This window comes from Heteronotia binoei, chromosome 8, assembly GCF_032191835.1.
Source record: "Heteronotia binoei isolate CCM8104 ecotype False Entrance Well chromosome 8, APGP_CSIRO_Hbin_v1, whole genome shotgun sequence".
Lineage (NCBI taxonomy): Eukaryota > Metazoa > Chordata > Lepidosauria > Squamata > Gekkonidae > Heteronotia > Heteronotia binoei.
The window spans coordinates 104,366,709-104,389,249 of NC_083230.1; the positions used below are offsets into that span (position 1 = coordinate 104,366,709).

At 41.3% G+C, this 22,541-nt stretch overlaps 1 protein-coding gene across 1 annotated transcript in view; it reads left to right on the top strand.

The window, feature by feature from the left end:
• The window catches only part of LOC132575754 (voltage-dependent L-type calcium channel subunit alpha-1C-like), a 621,373-nt gene that overhangs the window by 555,210 nt on the left and 43,622 nt on the right, over window positions 1-22,541 (top strand). The window contains exons 31-33 of the mRNA XM_060244444.1: window positions 14,527-14,559; window positions 19,462-19,590; window positions 22,008-22,073. Of these exons, the coding sequence (XP_060100427.1) occupies window positions 14,527-14,559; window positions 19,462-19,590; window positions 22,008-22,073 (228 nt within the window). The remainder of the gene's footprint in view (window positions 1-14,526; window positions 14,560-19,461; window positions 19,591-22,007; window positions 22,074-22,541) is intronic.

Consider the following 22,541-nt stretch of genomic DNA (forward strand, 5'->3'; position numbering starts at 1 on the left):
AGCAAGGGATCTTCTTATGGAGAGAAACAGCCCACTGCAGTGCATGCCTAACTGATGTACATTTAGATGGACATCTGGGTGTACTCCTCCATTCACATCTCCGTGTTTACATAGGCCTTAATGGACTAGCTGCTGAATGGATCTTTCCGTGGATATGAGGTTATTGTTTTCCTCAGGATCATGGAAAATAATTTTGTGTAAACTAAAAATCTTTGTTCTAGGGTTGCCAAGTCTCCCCTACCCAGCAACAGGGGATGGGGGGGAGGGTTGCCAGATCCAGGCTGGCAAACTCTTAGAGATTTGAGGATGGAGTATGGGGAGGACAAGGACCTCAATGGGGTACAATGCCATAGGGTCCAAACTCTGAAGCATCCAGTTTCTCCAGGGGACTGATTTCTGTAGTACAGAGGTGACCTGGAATTCCTGGGGATCCCCAGGTTCCACCTGGAGATTGGCATCCCTACTTTGTTCTAACATTCTGCTTCAGGCTGCCCTACCTACAGACCCTCCAACCCACAAGAGAGGGGAAACAGCACCAAAACAGCCTTCCCTTATGCTTATAGAGCAAAACAAAGATGCTTGGTCACTCATCATAATGAACCAGTTTGTACACTGATACATATAAATAAGGTTCTTGATTAACCAGTCCCAGTATAGATCATGCCCTGACCTGGATAGCCCAGCTCGCCTGATCTTGTCAGATCTCTGAAGCTAAATATGATGAGACCTGGTTAGTATTTGAATGGGAGACCTCCAAGGAATACCGGGGTCTCTAAGCAAAGGCAAGTCACCATGAGTCAGCTGCAACATGACAGCAAGAGAGAGAGAGAGAGATCACAACATCCACAGAAAGGCAGGAACAGGCTACTGCGGTGGCATTGGACTGGGAGATGCTTAACGCTTTCCTGCTCTCTCTCTCTCTCTCTCTAGCTTTCTACCCATGAAGGTGAAAAATCTACCAAGGTGTAGAAGTCCACACATATTTTTACATTTCCCTCCTATGGATGGGAAAGAAGTTGAGAAGAGGGATTCCGAACATTAAAGAATATCCTACAGGGAAAGGTGTAAAGCACTCACTCTTTAAAAATTGCTGATGCAGTCAAGTTTACAACCTCCTTAGCCTGCAGCAAATGGGTAAAAAAAAAAAAAAGCAACCCCCCCCCCCAAAAAAGTCAGGAGGTCAGTCACACAGTCACAGACCTCTTACCACAACAGCAGATGTTTGTAATAGATTCTCAGCCTTTTCCTTTTAAATGAAAACAGCTCTGAAAGGCTTTACGTTTGATTGGTAGCATGGTAGGGGGGGACTATTTAACCGTTTCCCCTCCAGCTGTTTTTCTCATTGAAAAATAGTCTGCCAGTTTCTTTTATGCCAGTGATGGAAAAGATGAAAAGCAGCCAGAAGATGCAACTCTGAGCAACGCCCCCCCCCCCAAAAAAAAACAGCCTGAGGAAAAATGTTTTCAGCCACTTTGTCTTCCATTCCTCTGATCAAACTCACAGCCATGAATTATTGCTTTTCATTAATTTTTTTAAAAGAGGGAATTGCTACCCCTATCTGCCTTGTAATGTCTCTAGGTTGGCCCTAAATTGCTTCCTAATTAGATAGGAAGTCAAAATACACAGAACAAGAATTAAATGTTTTGTGACAGTTGTCAAATAAAAACTACCCTCCAGTAAATTATTTTTTTCTCACTAGGAATTGTACATTAACACACACTGAATTTGAATCTGATCAAAATATAAAACAATGCTGGTCTTATTACTACTAGATAGTGATTGCACAAGACCTCTTTCTAGGGAATCTAGGACATTAGAAGATGAATTCTATTTCCTATATATCTAAGGATGTTTCTCTCGCCAAGGAAACTCCTGAAATATCGCAATTGGCTCTTCTGTGTAAGGACATAAGAAGTGCTTTTCCAGATCAAACCAGTCTACTTAGCTGAGCATTCTTTTTCTAACAGTAGCATACTCCTAGAAGCAGGGGTGGAATTCTAGCAGGAGCTCCTTTGCATATTAGGTCACACCCTCCTTATGTAGCCAATCTTCCAAGAGCTTACAAAAAAGAGCCTTTTAAGCTCTTGGAGGATTGGCTGCATCAGGGGTGTGTGGCCTAATATGCGAAGGAGGTCCTACTAGAATTCCACCCCTGTCTATAAGGCTCACAAATGAGGTATCATGGAAACAACCATGCCCTGATAATTGTTCCCTAGGAATAAACATGGGGGTTCCATATGTAGTGATCATGGGACTATCTTCTATGAATTCATTTAATCCTCTTTTGAAGCATTATAGAGCAGATGCTGTCATCACATTTTTCAGGAATAAATTCCTCAGATAATTATCCACTCTATGAAGAAGTAGTTCTTTGTGTCCGAGTCTAAATTCTAGTAAATTGTCAGGAAATAATCTTCTCTCACGGGTCGTTATTTACAACACCTCTATCATGTGGTTTCCTCTCCTTCATACACATGGTACCTTTATTAAAAGAGCTGACCTGACAGTATTCTAAAATAGAAATATGATAGGGACAATAATGGCATTGTGATACTTGCAGTTTTATTTCAGTAATTCTTTAAATGATTCCTAATGTTAAATGTTCCTTAAGTGATCTTTCCACTGTGGCTTCAAAGGATCTTTCTGCTTCCCTGAACAATGGAATTTGAGCAAATTTTTATACCAACCACATCTGCTTTTTCACCACTCGTTATTCTGTATAGACATCAAAATCTACATTGGTACAACAGTCAAGTGTTATTTCTGTTATACTTCTTGCCATGCTATTAATATAATGCCCTTAAGGAGAAGGCCAAGTGTTTATGAATTTACTAGGGGATGAAAACAGTTGGCTAAAATTCTTTAATGAGATGCTGATGACCAATGAAATAAGTGCTCCAGTTGTCTTACTTCCTGTTGTACTTTGCCCATCACGCATTCAGATACCTGGTCACATTTAAACTTTTGAGTGTGTCTTTCAGCTCCATAAAATCTTGGTCTAAGGAACGCTAAGGATATTGATAGCTGTCTTTAGCAGCTTCATGCTTCTGTCGGCTATAGATAAGATTGTCTGTCTGAAGTTCTTTCAGGTCCTTGCAGAACCACATGTATATGTCCCCAAAAGGCATTTCTTCAATCCATGTTTTGAACCCTCTAAAAACAAAAACCAAGTCCCACAGCCATCTTATTAGTGAAAAACAGCGCAGCTCAAAAAGTTTCTGGCTCTTGCAATGGGGGGTGAGAAGGTTAAACCTGATTACCCCAGTCTGTTGCAGCCTCATGTCACATAGTATGTTGTTCAGGAAGCCCCTTCAGTCTTCAGCAGCTGCTTTGAAGGGAATGCAGGGAGTTGCTGGGGAGAAAGAGGGGGTGAGGAAAATCCACTTCCAAGAACTCCTTCATTTTGTGGAAGTTAAAATCCAGTCCATAGAGTGACTGAGAGAGCGATCAGGGCTGGGGTTTTGGGGTAGAAAAAGCCCAGCTGGAACTCATTTGCATATTAGGCCACACCCTCAATATCATTTTTTGTAGAAACACCCCAGCAGGAATGTATTTGCATATTAGGACATACCAAGTCAGCCAGAATTGTGTGTCTGTGTGTTCCTGTTTTTAAAAAAACCCCTGAGAGTAATGCCTGCCAACAAGGTTGAAAACTTCATTTCTTCCAAAGCTGTGATCTCCAGTACTGTGGCCTTATTGCCACTATCTAATGAGTAGAATTATTAACATTCATTCTGTAAAATAAGAAATCCTATGTCTATATTCTATATTTCTATAACGCCTTCTGAAATTCAATTTAGAATAGAGCTCTCTCTCTGTATAGAACGTGAATCGTTCATAACCTAATCAATATGTAATACTGCAAGAAGTCATTAGCATAAACAGATTGAAGCATTTGGCTTTCCATTATAATTAGTTTGGCACTTGAAATTGTGAGATTATAGTCTGTAAATGTATGCTAGTCAAATAAATGCTGTATATATGAACGATGCTAATTAGTGCCTCAGCATTTAGAGCTTCCTGAAATGTGTTGGAAACTAACATAGAATGAATAGTTTCAGGTCTCACTGAGTATATAAATTACCTTATATATTAATAATACATTCAAAATAGCATGAGATTGTAAACATGAATAAATCGCTTCTCATGTATTGGAGGTTTGCCCTGATGCAACTAAAGATATGTATGTTGAAGCTACATATCAGCTCTTGAATGAGGAACTGCAAATGCAGATAGGTGTAGCCAGGGCTTTTTTTGTAGCAGGCCTAATTGCATATTAGGCCACACACCTCCCTGATGTAGCCAATCCTTCTGGAGCTTACAGTAGGCCCTGTACTAACAGCCCTGTAAGCTCTTGGAGGATTGGCTACATCAGGGGGTGTGGCCTAATATGCAAAAGAGTTCCTGCTACCAAAAAAAAGCCCTGGGTGTAGCACATGCTGTTTCTGGCATCTACAAACTCCCATCCAGTCCAGCAGTAAGTACTGGTATGTGTGAGGTCCTGGTCCCATTAAGATTGCACTCGGGATCTGTTTAGAGGGCCAAAAGGGGCAGGGAGATCTGGGAATCCCAAAAATGTTGTAAGGGGGGAGGGGAGCTTAAGGTGGCCATTTGGAGCATCATGAACTTTAACTCCTTTGCAGGAGTTTGTATATTTGCATATTTATTCAATATACTTAACATGATTTTCCACAAATAAATAAAAAACCCTAAGAATCAGGAACCGATCAAATTAAAAATTACATAATTCTTATGGATAATTCAGCATTCATTGCATACTTCAGCTATATCATATTATTTGCTTCAGAGAAAAAAAGGAAGAATTCAAGTAAGTTCTTTTATAGAAAGCTGCAAGCTTTTATTATTGAAACTTCAGACAGAATCTGTAAATATAGACAGTTTTTTACAATTTAGCTATCTTTTTGTAAAAAATAGTACTGTACAGGAAATGTTAGCATTGCCCTATTTATAACACTGATATCATATGAATTTTTATTATACTTAATAATAATAAACCATGAATATTTTGTTGGCCAAAGATGGCTGTGCATTCAGCAGATGTAGTGGAGAATTGTTTCACCATGGTGTTCAAAAGAGATTTGGCCAGTTTCACACACACACACACACGCACATGCTTCTTGTGGGCATACAGGAGAAGATGTTCAAGGTGATTCTGCATCCTGCAGCTACACAGGTATGTCTTCACTTTCCTCAGTGCTCTGAAACAGCATTCTCCTGATGCTGCTGATGCAGGTATGAGAGTGGTACCAACACAGTGCCTTGGTCTAGAACAGGAGTGGCCAAACTAGCTTAACATAAGAGCCGCATAGAATAAATGTAAGATGTTTGAGAGCCACAGGTCAGGAATGTCAAATGATTGAGAGCTGCAAGACAGGAAGGAAGGAAGACAAATAGATGGGGGAGGGAGAGAGAGGTGGAAAGAAAGCAACTTCAACTTTAAATGCATTCACCAAGCCACTGGCTGGCTTGGCTTGGATAAATGATTTAAAGAAACAAATGCATTCTCCAAGCTGGCTGATGGGGTGATGGGAGCTTCGAGAGCCACACAACATGTGCAAAAGAGCCACGTGTGGCTCCTGAGCCACAGTTTGGCCACCCCTGGTCTAGAAGATTCCAGACTCTCTCAAACTCTTTTAGTGATTCTGAGATGTCTTCAACTTGTTATTTCAGCAGTCAGAAGGAGTAACAGCTATGCAAGAAACCTGTTCAAAGTCACAGCTGCAAAACACGAAGAGCATTTCTGAGCTCTTCTGTGTTGATTTCCACAGGCAGCAAGGACTGAAGTGCTTTCCAGTTTAAGTAGCTGGTCCACATCAGGCTGATTGAACTGATGTTTGACTTCAGATGTTAGGCAATCAAGTTCAAGAAGTTATGCAAACAACAAAATCCTTTCTGGACCACTGGCAGTGTTGCTGCTTTTGTAGTATCAAAAGGACTGGCTGTTTTCTAACCCTTTGCATTTGAGGCTCATACTTGTCCAGCTTCTTATAACATTTTTGGATATTCCAGGATTACATGGAGCATTGCTTTTGTTGTTGTTCAGTCACACAGTCGAGTCCGACTCTTTGCGACACCATGGACAAAGTCACGCCAGGCTCTCCTGTCTTCCACCATCCTCCGAAGTCTGCTCAAATTCATGTTAGTTACATCAGTAACATTGTCCAGCCATCTCATCTTTTGCCGTCCCCATCTTCTTTTGCCTTCGGTCTTTCCCAGCATCAGGATCTTCTCCAGTGAGTGCTCCCTTCTCATTTGGTGGCCAAATTTGAGTATTTGAGCTTCAGCATCTGACCTTCCAGGGAACAGTCAGGGTTGATTTCCCTTAGGACTGACTGATTTGATCTTCTTGCAGTCCAAGGGACTCTCAAGATTCTTCTCCAGCACCACAGCTCAAAAGCATCTATTCTACTGCACTCGGCCTTGTGGTCCAGCTTTCACATTACTACTGGGAGCCTCTGTATGGACTTCACTCTTAACAGCCCAGTGTGTTGGAAACAAAGGCTGTTCAGTTTACACATCTCTCTCAGCCCCACCTAAATAACAGTGTATCTGTTGTGGGGAGAGGAAGGAAAAGGAGATTGAACGTAAGCCATTCTGAGACTCTGAGTGAAGGGTGGGATCTAAATCCAATCTCTTCCTCTTCTCTGTTTCTTCATCCCTTCAGCATTTTTAATGACTGTAGGAAGAACAGTGTTGGCATAGTAGTATTACCAAGTAAAAAGTCATGTTTGATACATCTTTTAGAGGACTTAGCGCTTCACCAGCCAAACCTAGTGAGTGGTCGCTTACTCTATGTAAACCAAGTTAAATATTGGTGATCTTTTTTTGAAGGCGGAGAAGCACCCATAAATGTTAGGTGCCCTACTGAAGTAGCGCCTATGCAAACCGAAGAAAGCAAGTCCAGTGGAACTTTCATAGCAGCGAAGAGCCTATAAACTTTAGGGTTGTAAAGGCAAAGGTACTCTTCTCCGATGTTCAGTGTTTCGTTTTCTAACCAATGCAGATGCAATGTAAACAGCTCATCTCCAGTCACATCTGTTCTCCCATTGGTGATGGATCCCCCCCCCCCCCAAAAAAAGAACTCATGCCACACCTTTAATGCTGTCACATTGGAGTCTTTCAACCATAATTTCAGTCAACTCACTTTGGATATCATCAGTAATTTGTTGCTTCATGTCAGTCACTCTTTAGTGGCCTGCACATCTTCTGAGCATTCCTCCAAAAAGTCAGTCTTCGGTGTGCCCCTGCAACGTTCACAGGGGTAGCACAGAGAACTAATGCATGGTGGTTCTTGTGCTTCCTGCTGCTGTTTACTTCAGTGCTTTGAAGAAGCTTGACTTTCTCTTTAGTTGATGGTATCTCACTGAATCAACATGCTAAGTGCTATTTCTGTGATAGCAGATTTTTTTCCCCCAAGCATGTTTCCAAGCTCAGAATTCTTGGTTCTATATCTTTAGACCTATCATTCTTCTCTCTGAATGTTCTGCTGTGATCATGGCAAAGGTCTACGTTATACAGGAGACATGAACTTCTTTAACAGTTTTAGTTGATAAGGCATGTTAATCTCTGTGATAGTCTATAGAAGTATGCATCATAGTGTTTTTAAGTTCTTAAAATGTTTGAGAAAGCAAAGTAGCATTTTTCATTTAGTGTATTTTTATTCTACCTTTCCAGTAGCTTAGGGTGTCATATATTCATCCTTATCTCCACAGTATCCTCCAAACAACCATGTGAGGTAGATAAGGATGAAAGGAAATGAGTGGGCCAAGGTAACCCAATAAGCTTTGTTGCAACTTGGCATATAAAAATAGGTCTCCCCAATTGCAGTACAACACTCTACCCACTCAAACATACTAACTCGGAGATATTTTTTTCACATGAGCAAATTTTGAAATTCTTCTCAATGAAGCGTAATACCTATCATGGTTAATTGTTTGAGGCTTCAATACTGTGGTACTAACTAGACACAATATTTTTAACCAAGTCAGGTACAAGTTTTCTGAACCACACTTATTTCCCCTGCGGCCACACAGTAGCTGCAGAAAACTCATTTTTAAAACATCACAAGTACCTGATTTGGCTTGAGACTGTGATATTTCGGGGTGGGGGAAGGAGGTTGCTTTCTCCCTGTGCCGTTTTCCCAAGCCTCAATGGCCTAAGGTGTCATTTGGTTCATTGGGGTTTGTGTGCATCATGAATACTACATGTGCTGCTTCAAAAATGCCCCCTGAAGCAGTTTCATGTCAGAAAAATGGTGTTGGGTAAAAGACAGAAGTCCCCTCCTCCCATGCTGTGCTCCTGAGCTTCTTAGGCCCCTATAGTGCTTTAAAAAGCAGATCCTGGCCCTCACTTGTTAACTTTACATTATTTGTTATGCCTTTTGCTGAGTATGGGTAGAGTTCACTTTACAGTACTTTTTTTCCTTGAACATTCACCCAATATGTTTGCCATCATTCAGTTTTCAAGCCACTTTTTTCTTGCCTTTCCTCCTCTGTCTTTCTCTCCCAAACGAGAGCCAGTTTGGTGTAGTGGTTAAGTGCATGGACTCTTATCTGGGAGAACCAGGTTTGATTCCCCACTCCTCCACTTGCACCTGCTAGCATGGCCTTGGGTCAGCCATAGCTCTGGTTGTCCTTGAAAGGGCAGCTGCTGTGAGAGCCCTCTCCAGCCCCACCCACCTCACAGGGTGTCTGTTGTGGGGGAGGGAGATAAAGGAGATTGTGAGCCGCTCTGAGACTCTTCGGAGTGGAGGGTGGGATATAAATCCAATATCTTCTTCTTCATCATCTGGGATTCCCCACTCCACTTGCAGCTGCTGGAATGGCCTTGGGTCAACCATAGCTCTCACACAGTTGTCCTTGAAAGGGCAGCTGCTGTGAGAGTCCTCTCAGTCCCACCCACCTCACAGGGTGTGTGTTGTGGGGGAGGAAGAGAAAGGAGATTGTGAGCCACTCTGAGATTCAGAGTGAAGGGCGGGGTATAAATCCAATTTCTTCTTTTTTCAGCTGTAGATATCTGCTGCTGCTTCTACAAATTCTAATCAATTTCTTACAATTCTGGTGATCTCGATTAATTGTATACTTGATTAATGGTGCTGTTCACAGAGAGGTTTTGTTAGGAAAGTAATCCTGCATCTGATACGTCTTCCTCTTGATCTTTCAGGGTAGCATAATAAGCTATTATGTTTGTGTATGTGAATTCCATGGTTTCTTCTGACCACTAAGTATATGGTGGTATGCTAATTCTTTAAGGTATTTGCTCATTCTTTCTTCGTTGGGGCTCTATTTTTAGTGTCCATACAGCAGACATACAGCATTTACTATCAATGGCCAGATTCCAGATTAAAGTGGAATGTGGTTTTCTAAGAGCACAGTAAAAAAGACAAACTAAAGGACCATGCTAAAAGAATCAGAACAAAGCTTCATCTCTGGAGAAATACACGAGACAAGAATCTGATTCAGGACTAGAACTTAACACTTACCACAGTCTTTGCAACAACTGGGTACTCACGCAGGCAACTGATCACACAAGCAGTATGTCGTGTAAGCAGCATAACATGGAAATGGCCATTGTTCCTCTCCTCTGATTCAAAAAACACATTTTTTTCCCAGCCACCATAGAGAAAAAGCAGTTATCTTCTATGAATCCCTTTCCCCCATGTTACATTAGTACTTTTACAAATAGTTGTTTGCATAAGTAAGATTGCCACAGTAGTATCTGTGCTGGCTCTTAGTGGCAGTACAAAAATTGGAGCTCACTATGTGGAAGGCAAAAAAGGTCATTACTCAAGATGCATTAATCAAAGCTAATATTTATAGCATCTGGGCTTCAGGTTCAGAATCTGAACTTAAGGTGTAGAATTTGCAAGACAGAACATGAATGCCTGAATCTGCAAAGAAGAGTTCCAGGGATCAGCTCAAATGAAGATGATGAAACATGGGTCAGTTCCACACTTGTCAGTTGCAGTATAGTTGCCATCCTTCATACATGCAGTTAGAGCAGCAATTCCGGTTGGAGACAATGTCGTAAGCAATTTAGTCTTCTCCCATTCTGAGTTACCTTCTTGCTTTTCCCAGGTGCTCATTTGCTGTGATTTGTGGCTAGGGAAAATGTGACTTGAGAGAATGCTATTAAGCAGAGTCATGATCAGAACTGACCCACTCGAAATGGAAATATCTGGGAATAATCATAATAAAGCAGAACATATTGAAATGTGGATCTCCCACTCTGACTCTATAAGCAGTGATTATTGGCTTGCAGAGAACAGCCATGGTGTAAAACCAGCCATGGCAGAAATTAGCATGAAAGGGCAGCAAGAAGAAAAACACCAGAAATTAATTTAAATACCTTGTGGCTGATAACAAATTGTCTTTACATCTCCTAACAGTCTTTATCAGTCTTTTTTTTCTAGCAGGAGCTCGTTTACATATTAGGCCACACACCCCTGCTGTAGCCAATCCTCCTGGAGTTTACAGAAGGCCCTGTACTAAGAGCCCTGTAAGCTCTTGGAGGATTGGCTGCATCAAGGGAGTGTGGCCTAATATGCAAAGAAGTTCCTGCTACAAAAAAAGCCCTGGTCCTTATTATGTTTTGGACCAGTATCAAAAATAGCAAGGGGGCAGAGACATGGCTTACTTTTGGTTCACTATAACGTAATCCCAAACAAAACAAAACCCTGGATTATTTACAAATCAGGATTCCTGTCTCTAACAGAAACAGGACAGTGGGTTTCTTGTTCTGAATTAAGATTCCGTTTGCATTCTCTGAGCCACAGATTCATTTACAGAAAGGACAATACAGCCTACTACAGCTGCTGAACTGCTCCCATAGCTGCTGAAGCCATGAAGCATTTGGATTCATATATGCCACGATCAGCCACCTATGTTTCACTTCGAGAGAATTACATTGCCCATTTGTATCGGATTTATGCTTTAGTTCAGAACTTGTGTGACTATTTACAATCAGTGAGCATTTGTAGTTCCCTTATGCTAGGAAAGATAGCGAAAATCCTTTCCCAGTAGGGTCAGTGTTCCACAAGACCCATAAGACATTAGTACAAGCAGGGCTTTTTTATAGAAAAGGCCCAAAGGAACTCATTTACATATTAGGCCACACGCCTGCCATCACCATTGTTTCACACAAGGGCTTTTTTGTGGGAAGAACACAGCAGGAACTCATTTGCATATTAGGACACACCCCCTGGCATCACCATTGTCTCACAACTTTTTGTAGAAAAAGCCCAGCAGGAACTCATTTGTATATTGGGCCACACACCCTGACATCACCATTGGGGCTTTTTTGTAGAAAAGGCCCAGCAGGAACTCATTTGCATATTAGGCCACACACCCCGATACTAAGCAAGCTGGAACTGCGCTCCTGTGTGTTCCTGCTTAAAAAAAGGCCCTGAGTACAAGGGTCCTCGCCATGGTGCTCACAAACAACTTTCTCGACACTTATCATGTGTTTCATGAAAGTGGGTGGGGCCAGATGAATCTTTTGCCCAGCAAGGCTTCTCCTTAGTCACTGGAGACCTGGTTGTTGTTTTTAAATGTTGCTTTGTGAGCAGCTGCCATCACAGCACAAGGATCTTCACTGCATTACTGAAGGTAAGCTGCATGTATACAAGAAGATATTTTAAAAGGTATCCCATTAAACAGGGCCAGAAGAGTTATGCATAGCCTCACTCCCTGCCATTTTGTAGTTGGCTGTCTTCTGTAGTGGCCGTTTTGTGGCTTCCCCACCACCGTGTGTCAGACTTTCAGAGACACTCACCAGTACAAAAAGGCTAGGGACCTCTGCGTTACTAAAAGATACCATTATCATAACACTGATGCTTCAATCTATTTCAGTCTTTAAAATATTTTGAGATATCTCCTTTCTTCTCCTCTAGACTCATTTGGAACTCAGAAATATTTGGATGAGCCCATATTCCCAGACAGTGCTTATTGTAGTTTAAGAAACTGTACTTTTAAAATTCAGAGGGCCATGGGGAGTAGATCCAACATAGCTTCTCTTATGTTCTTACCACCAAACAGCAATTTACCAGGCACTTTCTTTCTCTCCCTTCCCGTCCTTCTCAACTCCTGAAATTCTAGGAAATAACATTTTCACTACTCCTAGAATTTGGGGAGTGTTTTGGATCATTCCAGATATCACCAGCCTGATCTGACACAGCAAACTTCATGTATATTTTGGTTCAGGAAATCTAAATGTACACTCCTAAAATTTTAGCAAGTGGTTTCCCCGTTTCTCATATGCAGCTGAACAAAAGATTATTTTATTGACTCTGTCAGAAAATACAGAATCAGAATGCATGGAACATGGCACTCACCTTTTAAGCAGCTCTCAGTGCCCTCAGAAGAAGATATTTTTTTCTCAGAAGTCCAGAGTTAAACAACGCTGTTACCAACTCACAACTCCTATCAAGATATTTTAGTTGTATCACTACTAGTGGACTCATCTATATACTAATGTAGGTGCAGTACAATCCATTCTTACCAGGCATTATCTATCTTCAACTACTTTTCACTACTCATTCCTTAAGGTTTGGGGAGGGGAAAATGTCCAACCTTTTGGTTCTTGAAATTATGAGGCAGAAGTTTGCCATGTCTGTCTTTTGGACTATACATAGAACACAAACATCATCAACATATGTTGGCTGGGTATGTTTCTCCCTTCCCTACCAACCAGTTGGCATGCATTGAAGAAAACTGTTATTACAAATGAAATAGGAAGTATCACAATGCTCTTATATAAATTTGTCATGCCTATTTATAGTACTATAAGTTTGCACGTCCATGTGTATATATAAATCTTTTCAGGGATCAGCTGATAAGGATCTGGGTGGTTTTGAAAAAGGATTAGGCAAACTGATGGAGGCCAGATAAAATGATACCTACTAGCCACAATTTCAGCAGAATTGTATCATTGCTAGTGATAGACAAGAAGGACATGGCTATTTCCGTCAAGCCCTTGGGCTTTTGATTTGATCAAGGAAGGCAATTCTTATGGTCTTAAAGTAAAGTAATTTTAAGTGAGCCCTTAGGTGTATGGGACATGGTTACCAGTTCTCAGTGGTACAATGAAATGTCCATAGCAGCTCTGCATTACTTGTGTCCATTATAGCAATATTTTAATAACCTTTGCTGAATTCCTGGCAGCTACTAGGGGCAGAGTCCAAACAGGAAAGATACTTCTGAGTGGTTAATGTTTCAATATTTAATACATTTTCCAGAGAGCACAAAGATTTCCTTTGTATTTTTTTTACATGTCAGGGGACATCCAAAACTACAAGGTCCTTTTGAAATAGCAAACAATACAAGTGTAAGAATCTCCCAGCATTCCCCACGCTGACGTTGTCTGAGAAACAACTCAGCATTAGCAAAGCCAATGCACTTGCATGACTTCTAACAAAAAAAAGTGCTTTATACATGTTGCTGAAACATTGCCCAAGTACCATAAGTATTGCTTCCTATTGCTCATTTCTAGGACTAATATGAAACTGGTAAAGACATGGTCAGGAGGAAGCCATTATCTTGTTCTTATCAACCTGTGTCTGCATTGGATTGTACCCTTTCAAAGGAAAACAGCTATTATGTATAAATACCCACCATCAATTTTAGTGTCTGGTTTAGCATGCATTAGCATGCATCAGATGGAGTATCTAACAAATGTTCATCTGAATGCTGTGAAAGAACAGCAGAGACCACATCATGTGTAAGATCCTGGGTTTAGTTCTCTTCAGTTAAATGGTCAATAGCTGCCTATCTGGGAAATACTGGCTGAGGTTTTGGAACGTCACTAACAAGCAAGGGGAGAGGGAACCCATAGGATTAGCTTGGTCATTGGTCTGTCTCTGTTGAAGGCAACTCTTTATGTATTATGCTTTCACCATCAGCTGTTCCTCTATAAGTCTGCTTCAGTTGTGTTGTGTTTGTTGCAGTGTACTCTAAGTTAACTCTTTTCATACTCTTGGAAATCATTCCACTGAAAATTGAGAAAGATAATTAGTAAAGAACTTTTTTAAAAAATTATCATTTGAAATCCTAGTAGTCAAATAGTGAATGTACAATGACTAGAAAAATGCTCTCTGTGCATTTTTTCATGTAACTATTGCAAGTAAATGGTTCCAGATGTGTAGTCTTAAGGACCAAGTATATCAGGAAATAAATACAATAACTAAACTGCTTATCTGCCAAGACCACTTCTCAGTCTACCCCAAGTTGTCTATACATTCAAAAGACAATGGGTCAAACTCATATCCATTATAAATTTATATGGGAGAGTGAGTTCTGCTAAGTCCAACTTGGGTACACCATCTCTTTCACCAGGGTTGAGCTTGATCCATTGCATTCTAGGGAATCAACCTATTTTCTATTGTGTAGTCCATTCCCCTCTTTCTTTTCCCCTCTTGCTGTGGTGTTTTGTTGTTCCTATCTCATCCAAGTTATAGCCTACTTCGATGGAGACTTATTACAGCTTATCTCTGTCTGCCTTTCTTTAAAGCCAGCTGAACATACCCAATGCTCTTCCTCTATGGTAAGATCTAAGAGAACACCCTCCCAGCTTCGTCTGTAATACACTCCTTAATCTCCTAATACACTCCTTATTCACTCTCTACCCTGCCCACGGGTTTCTGTCTCCAATCCTAGCCTAGTTAACTCTGCATGAAGCTACCATATTGTGTCTCCGTTTGTCGAGTCTGGTGTTCACGTGAGCTGTTGACCACACGCACATGATCTGTATTTCTTGTGCATCCTCGAGCTTTTCTTCAAGTAAAATTAACTGTTGTCCTACCTTCTAATGAATTTATTATCAAGAGAGAACCAGAGTCCTTTTCAGATTTCTTGTTTGTTAGATACGAGCTCTTTGAGGTGACTGGGTTGGCATAAAAAAGTGACTTCCATTAAAAACAAATCACTGCACAATTCATGATTTTGTACAGAAAAACTTGGACATGCAATGGAGACCCCTACATGCTCAAACAGAATATGAAGAGAGTATGTGCTATATACAAATCAATGCATATAGGGTTTATTAATCACAAATTATGATTTGGGTTATAATCACCCCGTAGTATTCTTGTTAATGGACTAAGATTAATATCAATTGGAAGCTGTTAGATTATTTTCCATGCCTCTTTTTTTCAAAGCACCTGCATCTATATACTATTAGCCATGTGTGGCCTTCATCTGTGGACCCCTTAGGTATTTCCCCCTAGGAACACAATTGTTTATCCAGAAGGGAAAACACAATTCCATCCCATGGTGTTTCACTGTGCTTCCTCCCGCATCTAGTAGGAAAAACACAGTAGTACTGGTAGGGCACCAGAAGGAACGTTAAGTTAAATCCATGGATCAGGGCCACATGGAGGCTAAAGATATTTTTCTGCAAACTTAAGGGACTACCCAGATTTTTAAAAAAAATGCTTGGGTTTAAATCCCCCCGAAAGCACAGCAGCATTCTCTGATCAGTTGCTGCAGTCCCCGAGTTGTGCTGGGCCAGGAGACAGTGGCCACACAGCCTGGGAGCCAGAAAGAGCATGCTGCTGACAGCACCACAGCCCAGACATCCTGTTGGGCCCTGTGACGGCGGTACAGCCTTTCGTGGCCTCCCATTAGGAGTCTTGTTTGGCCTGCCACTGGCACAGCATGGGAGCCCAGCTGGACCCAGTGGCAGTGGCACAGCCTGGAAGCCATGTGGGGCATACCCAGGAGCCACTCTGGGCTTGCTGCCAGCAGCAGCACAATCTGGGAGTCATGCTAGGCCTACCACCAGCAGCAGTGCAGCCACTTAGTCCAGGGCAGCCCTCAGCCTGGGAAGAAAGTGGGGAAAGAACCCCCCCCCCCCCCGTGACTATTGTGGGCCCACACTGGTTGTGCAGTAATTCTATGGATACAGTAATGCAGATGTTCTCCTTAATACATATTGCATGATGTAAAACTCCACAATTTCAATCCTGAAATTAGCTAGTGAGTAAATAGTTATGTGGCATAGATCTTCCTGTGTCAGAGTGAGTATTGGGACTTTGAAGGAGGGGTTTCTGATGATATCAAAGATTTCAGGTTTTCACGGCTGGTATCATTAGGGTTTGTAGAATCTTTCAGGCTCAAGTGCCGTGTTCTACTGGAGAAAGTTTTCCTTCCAGACGTTTCATTCTCAGCTGCGGAGAACATCAGTGGCATTGCAGCCGGAGCAGGCGTTCTGACCTTCTTGGCTGCTGTGCATTGAGTGGCTGCAACGCCACTGAGGATGTTCTCCGCAGCTGAGAACGAAACGTCTGGAAGGAAAACTTTCTCCAGTAGAACACGGCACCTAATGGTTTCTGATGACTTTTGAAAAATAGCACTTTCCCCCCAGCCCCAGTTCTGCACTGTGTCTTGGGTTTGTTCAATAAGTTCAGAAGACGCCACTTTTCCTGGCCTTGAGTTTTTAAGAATCTAGAAGTTGAATATGCTGAAAAACAACAAGAAGAGGCCATCAGCATTGCCTAGGGCACAGGATATCATAGCATTCCTTTGGGTTCACACTGAATTTGTACTGCCCTTTGACAGGAAAGCATTCCCTTCCACCAGTGGCTGCAGAATTGAATACAGAACATAATTAAAGTTCTACATTGAGTTTTGCAAACATTGGATCACAATCCAGCTGAAAACAAGTGTATTATATACAGGGCTTTTTTTGTAGAAAAAGCCCTGCAGGAGCTCATTTGCATATTAGGCCACCCCACCTGACACCAAGCCAGCCAGATCTATGTTCCTGTGCATTCCTGCTTAAAAAAAAAAAAAGCCCTGGTTACATAAAAGCAGACTTGACGTGGAGGCATAACATGAGTACCTGGTATCTTAAAATATACTCTTTTAAAAGTAAAAACATTTATTTTACATAAATAAATAAAAATAGAGGAAAAAGAATACCGAAAACTGCCTTCTATTACATGGGTCTCAAAATAAGTAAAAGGAAGAAGTGCTAATTTTGAGCTCTTAACAGGAAATCAAAAGGTCTGTTCTCTCTTAATATACACAGTGGTGAGTAGTTTAGATTGATGTGTTTGTGTTTGGGGTGAAGGGGTGATCTGCACTGTTTCCTTGTCACTTACTACTTTACTATTTAGTATTAAACTCTTGACTTTGCAGCAGTGGAAGAGGAACACAATTGTTTATCCAGAAGGGAAAACACAATTCCATCCTATGGTGTTTCACTGTGCTTCCTCCCGCATCTAGTAGGAAGAACATAGTACTGGCAGGAACAATCCAGAAGGAACAATCCTGGATCTTGAGCATAGTTTAGTGGCTCAGTTTCCCAGAATGCATACTGCAACAATCTGCTTGGCAGAAAGTCTTTTCAAACCAAGGCAAACCAGCTGATCCCACTCAAGTTCAAGAAACTCTTGTCCTGGCGGGAGTGCAGCACAAGGAATGTTGGAATTAGCTGCAGGTCCCATAGGGAATAGTATGGTAGAGGCAAACATTAAAAGACAAGGCATGAATTGTGAGAACAGAAGAGGCTGATAGGGTTTCTCTCTCCTCCCCTCCCCCCCTCCCGTTTTAAACTCAAGGGACCATTAAACAGTAGCAATCAGGCCAAAAATAACTGTTTTATAAGGGCACTGCACAGGCTGTGGGAAATACCTAGGGGGTCATGAGAAATATAATTGAGGACAGTGAAAGTAAGTGAACATACAGTACAAAGCCACACAAACACAAATGTCCAATCCTGAAGAAATCTTTTTTGCCTGGCTTAGTTTGTGTAGTGCAGGATTTATTGAAAAGAAACCACTGTTTGGAAGCAAGGTTTTGGCACAACTGCTGTTCCTCCAGCAATGTAGGTTAAGTATATCATGGATACTTCACTCAAAGCTTAAATGCTATAAAACCAGTATTTTCAGAGAGGAACACATGGAAGAATACATGTGAAATATTTTGTTGCTTAAAAAAACTCACACCATTTTTCATGCATCTGCACTTCTATGTATTACTCCATGAAAGAGCAATTGTCTTAGAATTAGTAGTAAGCCCCCCTCCATCCCGTCCCACCTCAATTTCTATTAACTGCTTCTTGTTGTTTTGCCCTTGCTTACTAAAGACATACTGGCTGTCTCCTAGGTGAGACTGCTTTCTCCTTCCACTTATGCCTTAGGATGTCTGTCACTAACCAGGCAGCGGGACGCAGGTGTTTCTATAGTCGCTGATTCTGCTGAAATTTAGCAGCTGAGTTTCAAGTAATGGCGCTCAGCTCCATGTGAGCAGTAAAGCTTCCATTGCCTGTCCCCCTGACACCTTTACGTACCTGATAAATTGCTCTTAAATGAATTACCAATATCCTTCCATGTGGCATGCTGAACTGCTGTAGGGGGAGGAGTCCCAGTGGGCACACGTAAGCCTTTGCATGCACAAGAAAAAAATCTTTGAATGCTGGCAAAAAAATGTTCACAGGAAGACCAGATGGCCTTCAGACACCCATCTTGCTGTTTCTTGGCCAAATAGAATAAATAGAAAGGTGTGCTTTGTGAAGATAAAGGCTATGGTTGTGATTCCACCCACTTAAATCAATGAACCAGTTGGATTGTACTTCAGGCAGCTTGTACATTAAAGCCAAATCATCAGTTAGGAGAGTGGTAGAGTTTCCATAGCTGTCATACCACTGGAAGTCAAAATGGCCTCAGGGCAAAGTAATATTGTGCTAAAGTGTAGTTGCTATAAGAGATGATGCGCCTTGCTGTTTTCTCCTTCCGTTTTATGCTATGTCCAAGCAACAGCTAGGAGAATAATGGATAGACAAAATGGGGAGGGTCTCCTTGGACACCTCACATCAGTGTCCATTTAACCATTTAAACTTCTTCCAAGTTGGGTAGCCATGTTGGTCTAAAGCAGTAGAACAAAGTTTGAGTTCAGTGGCACCTTTAAGTCCAACACAGTTTTACTTAAGGTATGAAAGCTCATACCTTAAATAAAACTTGGTTGGTCTCAAAGGTGCCACTGAACTCAAACTTTAAGCTTGTGACTGGATTACATTATGGATCAGCTTCTGAAGTTCAGACCAAGCCATTCCAAACAAAAGTAACTCTTTTCTTTCTTGCAGTCAATTATGACTTCTCACCCATAGCCATAGGGGAAAAAATGTGCCTCATACTATCAAGCTTCTGGCAAATATTTCTTGTTAAGATCAAGAGAATAAAATCTTGGATGTCACCCCTGGAAAACCAAGGAGAATTTCTGAGCAATTAGGAAAGAAACAGTTTAGGGAATAGTCCTGGAAGAAAGTACGATTAGCTTTGCCTTCATCTATCTGAACTTCCAAGGCTAGCTGAAGATTAGAAATTCTATAAGGCAGGGGAACAGTGCAGTGAGCTCTTCCTGTGAAGTAGCATTTTCTGTGGCCCGGAGTCTGTGTTCGTCATCTGCTGTTGTAACTACTGCCCTCTGTGCCAAATGGTTCCAGAACGCAGAGGAAAACTCTCGCATCTCAATCACCTTTTTCCGACTCTTCCGTGTGATGCGTCTGGTGAAGCTCTTGAGCCGAGGGGAGGGCATCCGCACGCTGCTTTGGACCTTCATCAAGTCTTTCCAGGTATTCTTTTGTTCTTCCATTCCTCTTTATGTGGCTATGCCATGGGACAAAGCTGGTGTTTTTTGCTGCCTCGCATTCAGGCCTTTTTTTCCTGGAGGAATGTGGCAGAATGACATTCTGGAACCTCTTTGTGGAAACAGAATTGTCCAAAAAAATGTTTAAAAATTCATGAGGAGTACCAATATGTTTCTCTTTCATTTCCCTCTTGAGAGTTCCAGCACCTCTTTTTCCAGAAAAAAAAAGCCCTGCATTTGGATCTACATAAATTACACATTTATATAGTGATATACAATGATCCTGGAATGGTTCACAACCAGTGAAGACTGTTTCCATGCATTGGTAGCCCAAGAGTAGGGAATGCTGGGGCGGGGGTGGGGGGAGGTGTGTGAAGAAGATTTCAAAAGTCCAACTCTGGTAAATAGATTTTTGTAAAATGGGCAGGTTGATTTCTGGAATTCATACATTCTTCCCAAGTTCTGAGTAATGGATTCTGAATCAGATATTCAAATCCATCTCAGATAAACAGTTAAGAAAAAAAGAGATTTCATTATACTTCTGTAAGATATTTCACAGCCATACTTTTGCAAGGTGATGAACTATTTCCCCCACCCACCTTCAGATCATCCTGCTGACTAATACTGTCTCCTCTTACTGGAGAGTTAAATGTTTTTTGCCACTATAGACTGTCCAGATACACCAACACGTCCAATCCCTTATTCATGACTACATGTTAACTACTAATCACTTACACTGGGGCTTTAAAGCTATTCCTATGACCACAAGAACAAAATGCCCCATGGATGACACTAGATCATCCAAGGAACAACGGTTAATTGTTCTTCTAAAATGATGCAGTTAATTGTTCTTCTAAAATGATGCAGTTGTTAGCAGTCTTCAGGGTTACCTGATAGAAGGTTGAAAAGGGATCCCAAACTGACAAGCTAAATAAGACTTGGGCTTATTGCTCAGTAAGCAATCCATTGTCAAACTCAGATCTACTGAGGCGCTTAGCACACCAGACGTTTGTATCTGTCTTCCCAGTTCTATTGTCCCTGCACCTCTTTCTAAGTCACTAGCGGCCACTAGCTCCTTAGTTCTATCCTATTTTTGATTATTTTTAATATAGACACATATGCCCAGGTTCAAGATCATAAAGAAATATGACCAAGAGCCAGCTGTCAGAAAGAGACAAACTTACAGGGATTAAGTACTCACAGAAAATAATATTATTGTTTCTGCAGTAATTAAGTGATAGGAAACTAGTCCAGCTTGGTTGTCTGAATGATGGCGTTTCTTAGCACTGTGGTTTCAGCAAGCTACATTTTTGCAATTTGTTCAAAAACATTAATATGACCATACAGTCTATCACTTATTGGAATCAGGTGACAGAAATGTACTGAATCTCAAAAAAACATGGGTGAATTAATACAATCAGCTTTCCCAAAAAGTTATATTAAGTATAATGAATGACCTGGTAACAAAATTGTTTCCATAATCCTGCACTAGACAGGCATCACAATTTAACTTCTTATTTCTAAAATGTGTTATAACTACTGTGAATAAATAGGAAATGATGTTTAGAATCCACTTGGACTTTCTGACAGCTAATCAAACACAATGCCCGACACACCTCATTTTAAACCAGGAAAGGTTTTTTATGATGATTGATGTTCTGATACAGCTGATCATTGTGAAAGAAAACCTTGAAATCATAAGCACATCGATCAACAAGATATTAAGACGATACTAATATGTTTATTGTACTTGAAATAACTTGTTACTACACCTTACCTCATGTAGTATTTCACCATGCTTGACAATGTTTATATCTGTCCAAATCAATTCTATTAATGTTAAGTCCACTCTATAAGGGTCACTTCACACATTGCTTTTTCTGATACATTAATGCATGTCAGGAAAATAAAAATATAAAGCAAGCCTGAGCAAAGATGGAATTGAAACAGTATGATTTTCTTTGATGGAACCTGGGTTGGTCTGGCAAAATCAAAGATGGGTTGGTAGAGGTACCTAGTGGCAAAATGAATACATGACAACAGCTTCTTGTTTGTACTTGTTAAGTGTGGTAAGAAGCACAAGTGCAGCCATGGTTTCACTTTCTGTTGCATGTTGTGATGCCCCAAAGGGAACTCGTACCTCTCCCTAAAGGAAGTGGTATGGGCCACACCTCTCCATGGATGAGATGTACATGTTTTCAGATGTGGCAAAATTTGCTTGAAAGTTGAAGCATAAATGCACCGGTACATATTTGCTTTGCCACATGTAAGAGGCAAGGTCAACTGTAGCCTCTACTTCGTCTTCACATTCTTTTATTAATATAGGAACTAATGGGACTAACCCAAGCTACACAGCTGTCTTATGAAGCGATGTACCATGATCTATTTTTGGTTTTCCTCCAGGCTCTCCCCTATGTGGCCCTTTTAATAGTGATGCTGTTTTTTATCTATGCTGTGATCGGGATGCAGGTAGGTGTCTTTCCAGTTTTAATGTTTTCTCATACAAATGTATATATGATGATGCCCAGAAACTAGTGTCACAGTTAGTTTCAAGCTGCACAAAAATAACATGAGGTGCTATTAGAAAAGATATTAAACTCACTGTGTTGGTAAGAATCTAGTGTTCATATTAACTACATGTAGGGGACCCCCAGAGACTTGCAGGGGACAGCTCATTTCCCCTCCCCCCCCCAAAGTCTCTCCCCTTTTCCTGCTTCTTTCTCTTCTTCCCACCCACCAGCCATCCTCCCATTACCTGTTCCTCCCCCTCATTTTCAGCTTTCTTTTCTTCCCTCCTCCTGGCAGCCTCTACAAAAGAAAACTATGGTCCAGTTTAGGGTTGCCAAGTCCAATTCAAGAAATATCTGGGGACTTCGGGGATGGAGCCAGGAGACTTTGGGGGTGGAGCCAGGAGACATTAGGGGTGGAGCCAAGATC